The sequence below is a fragment of the Sceloporus undulatus genome, chromosome 1 (assembly GCF_019175285.1).
Source record: "Sceloporus undulatus isolate JIND9_A2432 ecotype Alabama chromosome 1, SceUnd_v1.1, whole genome shotgun sequence".
NCBI lineage: Eukaryota > Metazoa > Chordata > Lepidosauria > Squamata > Phrynosomatidae > Sceloporus > Sceloporus undulatus.
The window spans coordinates 324,819,928-324,838,275 of record NC_056522.1 but is presented as its reverse complement, the minus strand read 5'-3'; the positions used below and the strand labels follow the sequence as shown (position 1 = coordinate 324,838,275).

Below are 18,348 nucleotides of genomic sequence, written 5' to 3'. Positions count from 1 at the left end.
AATGGAACAACAACAACTGCAACAACAACAAAAACAGTTGTTATTGCAGTTATGTCCAATTACGAAGAGAAATTTTATGTAGTCTAGCCACATATCCAAATTATGCTTGTGCTTTCTATGGCTGTGACTGTATAAGGAAGACACTAATAAAATGTGACAGCAATAAGAAATGGAAATAAAGCCTCTCAACAGACTGCATTAATGTCTTAATAGCTTTATTATATACAGCCTGTAATCCCCAGTTGTTGTTTTCCCCTATCAGAATATATCAAAAAATAACCAATTCAGTTGTGTGGCCATTAGCCAAACCTATTTGTGCTTACTCAGAAATAAGTCCTCTGCAACCAGTGTAGTACAGTGGTTTGAGTGTCTGACTGTGACTTTGGAGACAAGGGTTCAATTCCCAGCTCGGCCATGAAACCTACTGGGTGACCTTGGCAAGACACACTCTCTCAGACTCAGGGGAAAGCAATTGTAATCCTCCTCTGAACAAACCTTGTCAAGAAACCCCTATGATAGGTGTGCCTTAGGGTTGCCACAAGGTGGAAATGACTTGAAGACACACAACAACAACAACAACAACAAAAACAAAAACAACAAGGGCTTTGTGCTAGGTACATAAAAATGTAACTACAGGATGCCATCCTAAGCATATTTACTTCTAGGTTTTACTGAAATCAATAAAACTCATTCCATGTAAATAATGTTAACAGTACAGATTCTTTGGCACCAACATTTTTTTATTCAATTCATGTTAATCACTCGAAAACAGATATATTATTTAAATTGTCTTTTGCTGTGATTCGAAAAGTTATATTGATCAACTTGATTCTAATGACATTGTTTTCCACTTTGAGCAATGCATTTTTAAAGGGAAAGAAAATATGCAAGCAATCTATCTATAACTAAACAAATAACTTGGATAACTGAGGAAGTATAAAGTCTTTGCTTTTCATTGCTCCTATAGATTAAACATTTGCATTACATGGATTGGAAACAGTAAACAAACAAAGAACAAAATATATTACTGCAAGTTTCATACTATCAATTTATTTTGATAGTATTTCTCAGCTCAGGGTGCAAGACCTAGATTCATATTCATGGCCAAATATACATTTTGCTTTGTAAATATTTTGTCTCTGTAAATAACATGCATGCCATTCTTCTGGAAGTGTTTGAGGGGGTATTTGTCATTGTTTGGTGCATGAATCAGGAAGACTGAATGCTAAGCACTAAACCTATTCAGCTCCTCTAACTTGTTCATTGGAAATAAAGCTATTCAGACCTTATTGCAATTCACATGGATGGCCAATCATCCATATTGGTAAGAAGGGTGTTTATTCCTCCCTCCCACACAAAAGGAAGGCAATTACCTGCCATTAGAATAATCCATGGCTTCTCCTATATGTTTAAAACTATTAATCAGAAACTGCAGCAGTAACAGCTATGAAAATAAATGAGACTGGAACAAAACTGTTCATTCCAAACATTCATTTGCAGACAATGAAAACCATTAGAAATATAAATGCAAACAACATTGCAGGAAAACACACACACACACACACACACACACACACACACGACAATCTTTATTAGAATTCCAACATTTATCATTTAATGATTTTAATTCATTTGCCTTTTTCACTAAATTATTTAATAAATCACAACATAATTCACAAATAAAATTATGAAAAGCCGTAAACAGAAATATAAATTTCAAATAATCAAAAATTACAATCTTATGCACATATATGTGGGAGTAAACCCTACTGAACTCAGTAGGGCTTACTATTGACAAAACATGTACAGGAATGGGCTACATGATATTAAGTCTGTCAGCCAAGAAACAAAAAGCAAGAATAATTAATATGCTAAATAAAAGCTGCATAGTTGAGCTTTTTTTAAAAAAACAAACATTTTTTAAAAATTTTCTTTCCATTTTACAAGAAGGTGAAAGAATTCTCTTGGTGCTACAGAAGTAAGTATTATTTTGCTTCAACTGTCCCTTTGACCATGTTAAGATATACGACTTTTAAAAAATATATATTCTGAAACAATACCTAGGTTTGAACATTTCAGTTCATTCCCACAACTGTCTCTATGCATTTCTTAATAATTTTCCATGTGCTTTCTATTTCCTCAGAACTGGGAAATGTGGGGAGGACATGATCCTACCCCACCAAGGTAATAATTCTGTGGTGTGTTTGTTAGTTTTTGCAAGGCCAGCAGTTATACTGTGAAGTGCCCCAGACACATACAGAGCTATACTCTCACAATGATGTGTACATCAAGCATGCGTAAGAGCAACAACAACAAAAAATTTATCAGTCACACCTGGATATATCTCAAACACAGCAACATAAAGTACTCAAAATGCTACAGGAAGAAAAAGACTTGAAAACATTTAAGAGGCAAATCACCAAACTCACCGAAAGAATGAATACAAGTATCAATAAGCTCATCTATGCTGGCTCCTTTGGCTAAGTGCCCCAAAGACATTGTTATGCTGAACTCAGCGGTTTCAGCAAGATCTGAATGGGAGCAGCAGATCTGCTCAAGCTGAACAGCTGCCTTTGGATCAGCGCTGCATCCTTGTGAAGCTTTCCTAAAGGAGAAAGGAAAACAACAGTCACATGTGAGAACATCATTTCACAGGAGCCTCGGAGGCAGGTTAGGAAAAAGACACTTGACTATTTGGCTCACAGGAATTGGGCTTTTCAAACATTCTCCACCCACTTAGAAAAAGGCATTAAAGGCTTCCCCCTTCTCCAGAAGACATTCCCTTCCACAAATGTACTCATTATGCCATCTGTTCTGTGAGCCACATGTGGCTCTTGCAGCACACTGAGCTTTTCATTACTGTATAAGCCTCAGTAATTTTTATCCATCACTTTTAAATCTCAAAGCATACACCAAAAGCCAAAAGCCAACCCACAACATCTTACAGTCATACAATAATAAAGTCAGGAAGGAACTCAGTGGTCATCTAATTCAAGCCACTGTCAAATTGGAAAACTCATTGCTACAGCATCCCTGCTGAAAAGTGACCATCCAGTTTGCTTAAAAACCTCTAATAAAGTCTGTTTTACTACTGAACAGCTCACACTTTTAAGAGGTTCTACCTAAACTTTCTTATAACGAAACCCACTATTTGGGTTCTATAGCTTTAAACAACAATGAAGGGTATTGACCCTAAGCTAGGGAATGTTGGTCTAGACCAGTGCTTCTTAAGTTAGAATCACAGAGTTGGAAGAAACCTCAAGGGCCATCCAGTCCAACCCCATGCCATGCAGGAAATCTCAATCAAAGCATCCCCGACAGATGGCCATCCAGCCTCTGCTTGAAGACCTCCAAGGAAGGAGACTCCACTACACTCCGAGGGAGTTTGTTCCACTGTCGAACAGCCCTTACTGTCAAGAAGTTCCTCCTAATGTCGAGGTGGAATCTCTTTTCCTGCAGCTTGCATCCATTGTTCCAGGTCTTAGTCTCTGGAGCATCAGAAAACAAGCTTGCTCTCTCGTAAATATGACATCCCTTCAAATATTTAAACAGGGCTATCATATCACCTTTTAACCTTCTTTTCTCTAGGCTAAACATCCCCAGCTCTCTAAGTCGTTCCTCATAGGACATGGTTTCCAGACCCTTCACCATTTTAGTTGCCCTCCTTTGGACACGCTCGTTTCTCAATGCCCTTTTTGAATTGTGGTGCCCAGAACTGGACACAATATTCCAGGTGGGGCCTGACCAGAGCAGAATATAGTGGCACTATGACTTCCCTTGATCTAGACACTATACTTTTATTGATGCAGCCTAAAATTGCATTGGCTTTTTTAGCTGCCGCATCACACTGTTGACTCATGTTCAACTTGTGGTCTACTTGGACTCCTAGATCCCTTTCACACATAGTTTCATTCAGCTAGGTGTCCCCCATCCTATATCTGTGCATATTATTTTTCCGCCCTAAGTGCAGTACCTTACGTGTTGAATTTCATTTTGTTAGCTTTGGCCCAGCTTTCTAACACGGAAAATCAACTGGGTTGTTTTTTACCACTGGGCCAGGGACTGGCATCAGATTTGTGCCCACTGGCTACAACTGTTTGTTTCCTTCCTAGAAACTTGCCACAGATTGGCAGCCAGTGGCTCATGGAATTACCACTTTGTGTAGCACTTGCCTAGATGATACAAGATACAGTATCATCCTACTACAAGATGCTGCAGTCCTATGCCTTCAGGCAGAGCCAGGAGAAGTAATTATGGTTGAGTAAAGATAGTCCAGATGGTACACAGTTGGTCAAGGGGGCTTACCAAGGCAAAAGTGGTGGTGGTGGGGAGTAGTAGTGAGGCTTCACCCATTCCAGAATCCAGCAGTCATGACAATCAATAACTCACTCCATGGAAAAGACAAAGAAATGTACAACATAAGCCAGTCCAGAGGCATAAAATCCAAATAAATCCAGAAGTAGGAAGTGCACAAAAGCCTGGAAGAATGAACAGTTGCAAACAGAAACTCCCAGATGCCACTGTGGGACATACAGCCACTATGACCTTGAGACACCATGCACTTGATTGCTCAGATTTCTTATTTAAGAGACTTTGGCTCCTCCATCACTATTCTTTACCATAACACCATTGTCCCTCACCATAAGAATATTCCACAAATGATAGGGTGTGCCTCAGTGTCCCCCAACTCCAGTTGAGGGGTAAACACCCTGCTTAATTTCCTCACCAGAAGCATCGGCCACTAGCTGCTCAAATTTGAACATGGGGAGCTATTAACTGGAGCCAGAGGACATTCTATATCAGATTCATTTGCAAATTCCATAGGGTGATCCTCAAATTCCATGGAGTGAGTTATTAAAAACGCCAATACAGGGGGTGGGAGATGGAGTTTCTGGGGGTGTGACAATGTGTTGCTTGTGTCTTTGTCACAAGTCATCAGCCAGCTAAAGGTGTTCCTTGAAAAGTGATATTAGGTGGTTGTGTTGCGTACACAGCAGTCTTGTTTATTTAATCAAAAGGAAAGAATAACAGAATTAACATATAAGTAAAATAAGTAACTGCTTGTCAGAGTATTGTTTTTAAAATCATTATAACACAACATGCAACATAATCACTGTATATTATTTTACTCATAAATACAAATGTGAGTGTTCATTGAGTATTTTACCTCTCTCAGTTCATCCGTCACCTCTGTTCACACACATCATGCATCACTACATCACTTGAATTTACTCAGCCAATTCTGTGCTTATCGCCACTTTGTCCAGCTAATCAGATACTGACTTTCTTGTACACTGGTACCTCGGGATACGAAATACCCAGGTTACGAAATTTCCGGGATACGAAAAAATCCCATTGGAAATCATTGTTCTGGGTTACGAATGTTTTTCGGGTTACGAAAAAAATTTTTGGTGCTTTTCGGCGCTTTTTCGCACGAAACGCGGCTTTTCCCCATTAGCGCCTACGGCAATTCGGCTTACGAAGGCTTTTCGGGTTACGAAAGCGGCCGCGGAACGAATTAATTTCGTAACCCGAGGGAGCAGTGTATATGATACGAAGTACTAAGGAGTGTAGAGGACACAGCATGTAGTGTTTATTTCAAGCACAAGTCTTCTGCCGCACGAGTTCGAAAAGAGATAAACTCATTTGTGCATTTTTCTACATTCCTCTAGCCCAATCAATTCATTCAAATCACATTCATTCACACTAGTGAGGTGTGAGGTTATTGGCAGTGAAATTGACCAATTACACGGTGCTATTCACTTGTCTAGAAGTTACTCCCATGTAAATCGTGACATTGATTGTGCTGACACTGCATTCATCAAGAATCTTGTCACTTAAGCAGCACATGTGTGAATAATTACTATTACAGGAAGTAAAACTCTGATACAGGTTGACTCTGTGTGTCATGCCTATCACACACTGACATATGCTCAATACGAATTTGTCTTATAATTATCATGAATGTCAAGGAATAAAAGAGTAGCCGAATAAGTCGTGTAATGTCCCCATATCATTTCCACCTGACGATTTATTTTGGCTTAACCACAGATAATATCGTAATACATTATTATTATAAGTCAACTGATTTCTCCAGTCGTAATCTTGTATCTTGTATCATATTAGGTATGTCTATAACAGTGCTGTGAAGGAAGATTTCCTGTTTTGTAAAGATCTCAAAATACACGCAACTGCAAAGGATGTGATGCAGCTGCTGAAAGGCTTCTTTGCCAAACATGATTTAGATATCAAACTCATTCGTTCTGTGTACACCAATGGGGCACCTGCAATGCTTTGAAATAAATCTGTCTTTTCTGCATTGATAAAAAAAAGGATATTCCAGACATGCAGGTTACCCATTGCTTTCTTCATCTGCATGCTTTGGCATAAAAAACATTGCCTCCAAATTTGAAGAAGGTCCTTAATACTTGTATGAAGATCATCAACTGGATCAGAGGGCATACTTTGAACCATTATATCCTAAAATTATTTTCTGAGCGTCTGGGAAGCAAGCATTCAGTTTTGCTTTTCCACACAGACATCTGTCGGTTGTCATGAAGATAAGCTTTAACCCACATCTTTCAACTGCAAGAAGAAGTCAACGTTTTTTCTGGAGGAGCATCAATGTGATCTGGTTGGCGCACTAGAATCACAGAAATTCACCCAAAATGCTGGTTTACTTAGATGACATTTTCATTTGTATGAATGGTCTGAAAAGTTGACTTCCTTCAAAGAAAAGTTAAATCTTTGGCTCTAAAGAATGGATAGAGGCAGTTTCTCAAATTTTCCTTCACTAGAAAAAATTATTGATGATCCTATATCCACAACTCCTACTCTGCATGGTAAAATTGTGGGTCTTTGGAAATGCTGTCAGATTCGCTTGAAGAATATTTTGCTCCTGGAGAACTGAAGATTTTAGAAGAATGGATCATGAATCCATATCCTGACAATTTAGAGAAACTGTCAGATTATGAATAGCTGAAGGAAGATCTTATTGATTAGTGGACAAACTGAGCTCTTGAAATGCAATTTGAAAGCAAAATTGGGGGAGTTTTGGTGTGCTGCACTGGATGTTCCCAAAACTTGGTGGAAAAAGATCAACTGTGAAGAAACATACTTGTGTGAATCTGGATTCAGTTCTCTTTTTTCAATCAAGACAAAATCTAGGAATTGCCTGAATCCACTGCAGGTTACAGTCAGTAGGAAAGTTCCATATTATGACAAAATCATGACTGAATAGCCGGAGCAAAGAAGTCACTGAATTTTATGTTCACAAATGGGATTGGTTTTACTGTTTCCATTTTTTCCTGAAGAAATGAGAATCCAATTTTTCGATTTAGATTTGCATTTTATGCACTGAGTTAAAAAATTATTTTTTAAAGTTCATTTTTGTTCACCTATTAAAATGAAAAATTTGTTATGTCGCCCTCAGACCCCTCAGCCATATCCTGCTAGTGTTCAGGACAGGTAAATATTGCCTTCTCTACACCACCGAAGCTCTGCTATCCAATTTCCATACTTCTACTTTAGCTAGCTCTGTGTGGTGTGTCTGTCTGGATTACTATTATGTATTTGATTGCAGTCTTGCATATTTCTGAATAAAAACCTTCTAAATTCATCCAAACTTGGAGTCCTTAGTTAATAATAGTATACACAGGGAGAAACAATCCTCACATTATCTGGCCTCTTGCTAGCCTCCTTGAGTTAAGCAAATTTCCCAATCATTTAAAGAGAAGCTGACACAGTGGGGACCCCCTTATCCCTCCCCACTTACTTTGGGTAACGCAGGGTAACACTGGTAGTTCAAAACAGCCTGGGTGAGGAGGTCCCTAAATACATGTGGTACCTCACAGATACCAGCTGAAAACCCACTGGACTGCGACCACAACGAAATCTGGAGATCATATAGCAACCAGGAAGGCCTCTTTTGAGAACCTCTGTGTTCACATGGGTCTATTGTGGGAAATGCCATCTGCTTGGTTCTGAGTTTTTTTTAGAACTTTATGTTAACAACAACAACCCTGCATTAGCTAAAAGAAAGTATTACAGTTGCTTCTTCAATCTGATGCTCTCTAGATGTTTTGGCCATGCTAGCTGTGCCTAATAGAAGCTGTAGTCCAAAATACATGGAGAGGACTGAGCTTGGAAAGAAAGCATTACAGTTGCTCAGGACTGAGGATTGAAGAGGACTAAATGTGTACCACATGTGAGCACTTCTAATGATGAGACAGGACACTGAGGAGAAATCAAATATACTGTGACAAAGGGGAGGCATGTTTGGTGCCAACCCTCTTGTGTATGTTCCCTCTAACTTACTGCTTTTAGCAGGTTTCTTCCATCTGCTCTACTTGTTTAGACAGAAAACACACACACTTTCTTCTGCTACTCAGTGTATAAAGGAGATCAGCCAACGATGGTCCAAAGCACATTGCAAAAATAATCCATCTTGAGACTCCTTTAACTGCCCTGGCTCAATCCTAGGAAATTCTGGGAACTAAAGTTTTGTGAAACATATAGCCACCTCTGTCAGAAAGCTCTGATGCCACAATAAACTATACTTCCCAGGATTCCCTAGCACTGAGCCAGGGCAGTTAAAGTGGTCGCAAATTGGATTATTTCTGCAATCTGCTTTGGACCCAAGTCTCCAGCAATGGTTCTGTTTTCCTTTTTTTATCCAATACTCTAAATTATGCAGTGAGGAACTATCCAGTTCCTGAAGCTGCAAACCAGTTCAACCCAAAGTTCTAGTTAAGAAAATTTATTAAAATGAAGTAAGCAAAATAGGGTAAGTGGAATAATAAAGCAATGAGGATTAACTATAAAACAAGATATAAGATCCTAAAACAGCAATACTTCTCCATCTAATATTATATGGAAGTAAGCTATGGAAGCAGCTCATTACATTAAGAGGTCACTTGATCTTGATTAAGACAGATTAAGGAAGAGGGAAGGAAGGTTTTTTTATGGGATCTCAGGTGAGGTAATTTTGAGCAAAAGTCCTAATCCACTGCCTAATGAATGAGGCCTTCTATACTTAGTACCAGTAACTGAAGTAGTCAAAGAAGGATTAATTTTTTCCTGCCAGATTGTTTTATGTACTTAGAGAGAGACAGGTATGGGATCTGCTTATCTGCTGTGCACCAAATGGAGGTTCAGCCAGTATAGGAAAAGTAAATATGTCTGTTTGTCAGACCCTGGGCTATCATGATTACTACATTACTCTTCTATGATAGAGAAATTTAGAATGTATGCCATTGGCAGGTTTTATTTTTATCAATTTTTTAATTCTATGTACAGCGCTGTGTAAATCTACAGTGCTATATAAATAAAGTTTAATAATAATAATGATAATAATAATAATGAAACTTAAGAAAAACTAACCAAACCATTTTTGATATAAAACTAAGGGGCGGAGCAGATGGGCCGGAAAAAGTGGCTCTAACCTGCTTTTTTTTAAGTAGTTCAAAACCCTGCTGCCTGCACTGGCTGCTCCCAAGCGGCCCATATGCACATATCCTGATTGCACAGCACAGTGTCTAGCCACACTGCTGGGGTTTTCTTTCCTCTCCACATCATCCATGAGCACCATCGCACAAACACACTACTGGCAACTGCCTTCTGCCTAGATGCCATCCCATTGGATAGCTGCACCTTTGATTCTCCATCAGCACAGGGCATTGGAGCATTGGTGTGCCCAGTAAAACACTGGCAAAGCACAATATCCCCTCCACATACCCCCTTCACCCTGCTTCACTGCATGCCCCCTCTTGTACTATCCGGTTTGTGAATGCTGTACTTATATCCACTGGAGATGTCACACTTTGACTTTTTTGCATTGCTGCCCTGACAGCTTGGGTATGGCGGCTCCATCCTTTTGTAATACGCACCTGCATCAGTAAAGTTATAAGCAGCTGTAGAGTTAGGGTTAGAACTGATTGTTCCTTCAGAACTTCTCTTGTGTTGGAGTATTTATATGCAGGCATGAGGACAAAGGGGGGTCTGCCCCATTCCGGCCTCTGGAGCGTGCAAAAAGTGGCTCCTTTTTGCACCCTCCAAAGGGTGCCATAGCCGCAGCAGCGCAGCTGCATGGTGCCACTTCAGTGCTGCATCATGAGGATGCAGTGCCGAAGTCGTGCCATGATGCCGCGTGCCATCTGGAGTGGTGCATGGCATCATGACACCCTGGGGTGGAGTCAGCGCGTCCAGCGTCAGGATGCTGTGCACCGACTCCAGCACAAAGTGCCTGTCTGTATAGGGCCTAAGACAGAATATCCCAGGTTCTTTTTGCTCTGTTTTTTAGCCCCAGAGCATGGCTTCAATCTGGTTCCCCACCCCCTGCTTTATTTGGCCCATGTGTTTCACTCCTAAGACTAGAATCCTGTTTGTACAATAGCCAAGTGATCACACTTTTCCCAGGGTTGCACAGCAATCAAGAGGGGAAGCAAGCAAAATCTCTCAAGTCTGAGCAGCCTATTTCTCCAAACCCTTTCACAGTACACCAACAGGATTCCAGTTATAATTTAGACTTGCAGGCTCTTCCCTTCACCCATCTCCTGTTCTAAAATGGATGGACTAGTTTGCTACATTCAGAGTGGCCAGATTTCATAACCAATGGAGGACAAGGTACTGCAAATAGAAGAAAAATGTAGGATATCAGAAAATAACAGCTAAAGACACCTATAGAAATATAAATTCATCCCACTTAGTCATGCTCAAAATGGAGGATGTTTTGGCATTCCTCTTGGACAGAAGGCTGAAATGTAGGGTATGCCTTAGAAAAGGAGGCCATCTGGTCAGCCTAGCCATGTTGTCTAAACTCAGACAAACTGCCTCATGTTAACTCATCTCTTCTTGTTGAGATTTTGAGTGACTCTCAGTAATGTTGTTGTGTGTCTTCCAGACATTTTCAACTTATGACAATCCTAAGGCATACCTATTATGGGGCTTTCCTGGCAGGATTTATTCAGAGGGGGCTTACTTTTGCTTTTGTCTGAGGCTGAGGGAGTGTGACTTGCTCAAGATCACCCAGGAGTTTCCATGGCCAAGTGGGGATTTGAACTCTCTTTTCCAGAGTTAAAATTTAAAGCTCCAACAACTATACCACACTGGCTCTCCCCTCAGCAGTGACTGGGGACTTATTAGGATGGTCTGTACCTAGTGAGTGATGGATCTAGATGGATTCCAGAGGGCTCTGAAAGAGGCTGACATAATTATTCTCTCCTGCTTCATTTGACTTCCTGACATATTCCTGAACTGAGGGCAAAGAAATAATTTTTGAGACATTTACCGATGGAGGAAATCTTAGGACAGATTTAATTTAAGAAAAGTTCTTATTATCAAGGCTACTCTATATTGGTATGGCCATCAATAAACTATTTTTCTCTACTACTGTTTTATCCTTTTGAAATCATCCAGTTGAGTTTTTACAATTGGTTTGTTAACTTAAAAATGTGCCCCTGGTGGGAAGGCTGGTTAGACCATCAATGGCAATCTACTAAACATGTTGCAAGTAGAATGCCATTTATTATTAGTTGTCTGTTTGTTAACTGCCATCAAGCCAACTTTGCCTTATGGTGACTCATAAATGAGAGATTTCCAAGTCACCCTATCCTCAACAGTTTTGGTCAGGTCTTGCAAACTCAGGGCCATGGCTTCCTTGAGTTTATCCATCTGGAATGCAATCTTTCCCTTTTCCTACTTCCTCCTACCTTACCAAACATTATTGTTTTTTCTAGTGTATCATGTTTTCCCATGATATGTGCAAAATACAATAGTCTCAGTTTAGTTATCTTGGCTTCGAGGGAGAGTTCAGGCTTGATTTGCTCAAGGACCCATTCATTTGTCTTTTTAGCAGTCCACAGTATCTGTAGAACTCTTCCCCAACATCACCTTTCAAATATCTTCCTATCAGCTTTCTTCCAACTGTCCAACTTTCACAACCATGTATATAGAAAGATATATTTTTATACTTCAGGATCTTTTCTAGTCACTTAATAGTAGTCAGGATCCAGTTCCAAGTGTCCAGAAATAAGTCTCCAAACTGGATTGGATGTCAGATTGATGCTGCTTCCAGCATTAGACTAGCATATGCTGCTTGCCTTACCTAAGCAGGCTGATTGTTCAATGAGAATAACAGGGTAGCACTATCTAATGCAGGTGTGTTAAGCCCCTCCCCAAACACTTTTGTACTTCTGTAATCCCAGAAGAAGGCAGGACAATAGCACTTAGGGGTTATTCAGACATTGTTGTTGTTTTAGCTCGCCTATGTGAATAATCTTACTCACACATTCTGGTTTTGTTGTTCGCACTATTTTTTTTTTAATTGGAACTGCATCTGTGTGAATTCTGTTGCTCACACATGGCAGCACTGCAAATAAACATGGAGTTCACGATGCAGATGTATTTGAAACACATTCAAAGCATGCAGTGTTTTATTCCAGTTTATCCTGGGTCTATTCACATCAGTTATTCACCCAGCCTATAATGTGAATCTTTTAGGAAAACTTGGGTGGGGGGATGAGTTTGATTATCCTGGATTAAGTGGGTTTTTTAGCGGCCTTCCCCAAACTTAATCGGATGCATTAAAAATGCATGTGAACAACAAAGATTCAATCCACATTTTACTTTTATTTTCACCATCTGAATAATCCCTTAATCATCATAATTCTGTGAGAAAAATAGTGTCAGCAGGGAAACAGGAGTCTGTGGATTCTCCTTGATACGTCAGCAGCTTTCAGTACCACTGATGATTTGTTGTTGTTGTATGCCTTCAAGGCATTTCCAATTTATGGCGACCCTAAGACCAACCTATAATGGGGTTTTCTTAGCAAGATTTGTTCAGAGAAGGTTTGCCATTGCCTTAATATGGTTCAATTTTAACTACAGAGTTTGAACTTGGCTTGTATCAATTAATCATACTTTATTTAGTTACTGATTACATTTATTTAGTGATTCCCAAACACTGGTCTCCTGGACTCACTTTCCACAATCCCTAGCCATGCTTCCTTGTATTGTAGCTCAATAGCTGGAAACTTAAGGTTGTGAACCATGACATAAAATGCCACACAGAATAGATTTTTCAAAGCATGACATCATTCGGTTTACTACAGCAATTTGTATCCCATGTACAACGCAACAAACAGACATGCTCCCTCTATTCTCATTCCAAAACTTCTGGAAGGCCACAGGTTCTCCAGCCCCTGCAGAAACTGTGGTTAGATGACTAAAGTGTGGTTAATCTAAAACAGAAGTGGCAGTTTCCAATAGAACAGGGTGAGAAGCACATGAGCTTGAGGCTCCTTCTTGCAACATCTTGTTACATCCAAATACCATATGGTTGCCAGGTAAAATAAGGAACAGGGCCCTTCTCCCATGAATGGTTGTGAAGTGGGAATTTCAGCAGGTGTTGCAACACACAAGCAGTGCATCCTGAAATTCCCCCTTCTCTACAATCATTAAAGACACAGGAGCCCTGCCCTATCACCACTATGTGTAAAGCCACATTTAAGAGATCAAGATGTAAAGAACAAATGGTTGTACATGGAATAACCATTACAGAGAGAAGTAGAACAAGAGGCAAAATCCATGAAACAGTGAGACCTTTATTAGACCAACCAAAATGCACAAAACACATGTGGCAAGCTTTCAAAGCTGAGCTTCAAAAGTTTGTAAGATGTATGTTGTGCATTTTGGTTGGCCTAATAAAGCTCTCAGTGTTTTGTGGATTTTGGATCTTGTTACACTTTGCTGTATGGCCAACATGGCTACTCAGGGATACATTACAGATAAAGACAGTATGCCACAGGAATACATTTTCTCAGGCTCTAACTCCCTTTCACACATACAGCTTGCAGGAGCACTGAAGCGCAACTTTGTCTTTTGCCTACACATTAAACCGCTGCAGGAAATTATTTGGGGCTCTGTCTGTTGTCTCAGCCAACTTGAAGAACCCAAGTCCAAGGAGGCAAATGGCTGTACATATTCCAATGGTTGTATTTAAAGGGGAGGTTTCCGATATCTACCCGCAAATACACAATATTTTACCAAAAAGATCACAGTCATTTAGTATTGCTGGACGCCCCTTTCCAGCCTTCTTCCCCCACCCTCTGCAGACTAGAGACCTAGTAAGGAGACCAGGATTCAAATCCCCACTTGAGCATTAAAAACCCATTGGGTGACCTTGGTCAAGTCATACTCTCTCAGCCTCAGAGGTTGGCAATGACAAATCCACTCTGAAGGCACTTGTGAAGAAAGCCCTATGACAGGTTTGCTTTAGGGACACAAGTCAAAAAGTGACTTGGAGGCACACAACAAAAACAACAACAACAAGAATACACATATTACATGGATTCATAGAATAATGTAGTTTTATTAGACCTTACTGCCCTCCCATTACATTTAGGAAAGAAAAACACAAGCTGGACCCTCCTGGTTCCCTCAACAGTGAGGTGTAAATTCAAAAACCACCAGTTCTGTAAAGATGAGCAAATTTTCACTTTTGCTTTTAGAATGACTTATTTAATGGTGAATCCAACCCACTCTTTCCCACATTCAGATGAACAGGGGAGGTTGGAGTCCCTTCTTGCCTTTTACATAATGACCATATGGCCTCCTTTCCACCTTTCCACCTTCTGTCTAGGAGGAATTCCAAAACATTCTCCATCATCAGCATGACTAAGAAGCAGAGTTTTTGACTTGGGAATGTCCTCCATGCTATGGAGATGTGGCCTTCTTTGTAGTGGGCTTACCACCACTTTTACCAGTCCCTGACCACCTCAGTGAAAAGTATGAACTTTCCCCATCCTACTAATCGCAAAGCCCATCCAGAAAAAAGAGCCCAGGAAGACAGAGGCCAGGCTGACCAGGAATCCTCCTTTTCCAGGACGTGTCCTCCTTTCCAACCTTCTGTCCAGGAGGACTTCCAAAACATCCTCCATTTTGACCAGGACCAAAAAGCATGAATTTACATTTTTAGATTGTACGCCGGTCTCTTGTTTGATGACTGTGTAAAGTGCAGTGTAAAACTTACAGCGCTATATAAAGAAACTTTAATAATAGTAATAATAATAACAACAATATTTATATGAGCATTTTGGGCTTTTCTTTGGTCATGTCCTGCATTCCAGCCTCCTGTCCAGGAGGAATTCCCCAATGCCCTCCACTTTGAGCAGGACTAAGCAGCACAAATGGAGATTTCTTTTAGGTTTAACTTTCTCTCCAGGCGGGATTCCCAAACGCCCTCCATTTTGAGCAGGACTGAGAAGCAGGAGTTGACGTGTCTCTGGGTCTTTGGGGCTTTTCTGGGGTCATGCCCCCCTCTTTGTCTCTTGGAGGCCCTCCATCCTGCCTGAGGTGCCTGGTCCTCCTTGGTGACCCTGAGGGAGAGGGACACACACAGAGACCCCCAGAGCCCTGGCCCTGGAGGCAGAAAGGGACCCCCAGGACTAGCCCTGGAGGAGAGAGAGAGAAAGAGAAAGAAGCGGGTATCCCTTGGCAGACTTACTGGGCCGGACTCTGGAGCTGTGGGGCGTCCATGGCCATGGCCTCCCCCCTCAGCCCCTCGGGGTGCCCTCCTCAGGGGTCCCTGCCAGCTGCCCAGGCCAGCTCCTGGGACCAGGGCAGCCTCTCCTGGCCCTCAGCTCCGCCGCCAAGCCCAGCAGCCTTAAAACAAAAGCGAAGCCCCGGAGGGAGGTGGGGCTACAAGAAGAAGAAGGAGAAGTTTGGGGCTGCAGCTGAGGAAGTCGTGGCTCTTCCCCATCCGCCCCCTCCCCATGCCCACCCTGCCAGGGGCCCTCCTTGCCCGGGACAGGTCCTACCTGCTTCCCGGCCGCCTTCTCTCCAGCAGGCATTCCCAAATGGCCTCGTTTCTGAGCCCCAGCACGGTCTCGAAGGGAGACCTTCTCCCAGGGGACGTCGGAAAGGACAGCCCTTGCCCCTAGGGAATCATTGGAGAAGACTTGCCCCTAGGGAAACATAGGGAGTATTTGTCCATAGAGAATTGTGGGGATTACTTGCCCATAGGGAATCTCTATGGGTCTCTATGGACAAGTATGGCATTCCTAAAGGCAAATCCTGTTTTAGTACATCTGCCTTGTAGCACCTTGCAGACTAAACTGAAAGAAAGTTGGTAGCATGAGCTTTCTTCCTAGACTCCAATCTACTTCCTCAGACTTCCTCAAGAAATGTGGTGTTGTAGTGGTGGCGGTGTTGAGTTTGAACTACAACTCTGGGGACTGGGGTTCAAATCCCAGCTCGGCCATGAAAGCCCACTTGTCTCCTTGGGCAAGCCACACGCTTTCAGCCTCAGAGGATGGCAATGGCACACACACCCCTCCGAAGAGACTTGGCCAGAAAACTCATTGCCTTAGGGTCACCATAAGTTGGAAAGTACTTGAAGGCACACAACAGAGAACACAAGGTCCTCCTTTTCCAGGACACGTCCCACCTGTTAGAAGATTTTTGCATTCTCTTTCCGCCTCCTTAGATAGATAGGGAATTCCTGCATGTAAACTCTCCTCTCTCATTCAAACTACCTGTGTGACTTAGGTCACACTCCCCCTCTGGGACTAACTGACATTCTCTCAAAATATTTTCAACTGAGCTGTGGTGTTTCCATCTTCCTGCTCTCTCAACTTTTTTAGAAAGATGGTGAAGTAAATATTTCTTTCACCTGAACTATTCACTAACTAGATTAAGAAACAGCTTCTATGTAGATATAGATTAAAGCCATTAGTAAAATTTTGTTTTAAACTACAAACTATGTGCTTGTTTTTGGGAGTCGGTCTCAGTTCTTAGGAAAGCATAGGGCCAGTCCAGACGGGCGCGATAGGACACCCTTTGTCACATGCGAGGGGCGGCTCTTCTAGATGCCCTTCACCCCTTGCGTGTGACGAGGGCATCAAAATCGCAGCGCCCTGTACAGATGGGCGCCACCGTCATTACGTGATGGATGCCTAGCATCCGCACGTCACGGCGCTATTATGACTTTGCGAGTGTGTCATAATTGCACTGCAATAAGAACCCACTTTTTGTGGGTTCTTTTTGTTCTGCGGAGAAGTCCCACGGTCTGGGGGCTGTGGCTTCCCCGTGGAGCAAAGCTAGGTGCTGGGAGACCGTCTTTTCTGGACGGTCTGTCCCGCCCCATAGTTATACAAGAGCACATTTCTGCTACTATGCTAACTTTAAAGCTAGGCCCTAACATACTTGGCTTTATATTTTTTGATATTTAAATGTTTTAGTTTCCTTACCAAAGGCCGATGCCTTAAGAATGTTAAATTGCCCTACAGTACCTTTCAGCCATTTGTTCAGGAGGCATTCCCAACAACAAGTAGAAGCATAGATTTACAATTTTATGAGTGTTTGGAGCTTTTATTTGTTCTTTTTTCTTGAACTGCCCTACATTTTGCAGTGCCTTGTCCTTCTTTGCAGTTAGGACATCTGGGCCCAGGACAGATGGTCCCCAAGAGCCGTTCCACCTCCGATACTAGGGTTAGGGACGGCGCACCAACTGCACAGTCCCTAACCCTAGCACGACACAGTGGCGGCCTAATGGCAGCATCCCATTTACATGGGCACCGCCATCTTGGTGTAAGCGATGTGCAGCATATACATGTTGCTATACGTCACTTACGTCACAAGTGCGCCATTGGTGCACTCGTGACTTCCGTCTGGTGACCCAAAAAGAAACCGTTTTTTCCAGGGTAATGGAAATAAAGGTAATGCCATTTTTATTTAGGGAGTCATTCAGTTTTCAATACAGTGGACCCTGGGTATCCGCTGTGGTTTGGTTCCAAGACCCGATGTGGATACCAAAATCTGTGGATGTTCAAATTCCATTAAATAGAATGACATAGTAAAACGGTGTCCCTTATATAAAATGGCAAAATCAAGGTTTCCTTTTTGGAGTTTGTATTGTTTTTAAATATTTTCAATCCATGGATGCCTGAATCTGTGGATAAAAAAAATCCATGGACACAAAGGACTGACTGTACATTGCAGCAGATGGAGGTTTTAATGGGGGACTGTTGTGTTTCTGTTTTTATTATGCTTTAAATGTTTTTGAAATTGTTTTTAACTGGTGTTTTTAGCTTGTGTTTTTTTAAAATAATGTTTATTAAGGTTTAGAACAGGATATAAAAATTTTCATATATGCATATACAGATTAATTCATTATATACAAAAGAAATATATATAGAAAAGAAGAAAGAAGATAAAGAAGAAAAAAAGACTAGTGCTTTTAGCTTGTGTTTTTTAAAAAAAAAAAAATCAGTTGGATTTAACTGTGTTTTAACTTTTGTCTTAATACTTTTTAAAATTGTGTTACATTTTTAAATGGTTATGAGTTGCTTT

General features: G+C 41.3%; 1 protein-coding gene across 1 annotated transcript in view; it reads right to left on the bottom strand.

Annotated features, from left to right (window-relative positions):
• The window catches only part of RASGRP1 (RAS guanyl releasing protein 1), a 105,408-nt gene extending 89,756 nt beyond the window's left edge, over positions 1 to 15,652 (bottom strand). The window contains 2 exon segments of the mRNA XM_042444374.1: positions 2,430 to 2,605; positions 15,503 to 15,652. Of these exon segments, the coding sequence (XP_042300308.1) occupies positions 2,430 to 2,605; positions 15,503 to 15,540 (214 nt within the window). The 5' untranslated portion in view covers positions 15,541 to 15,652.
• Between the last annotated feature and the right edge of the window lie 2,696 nt (positions 15,653 to 18,348).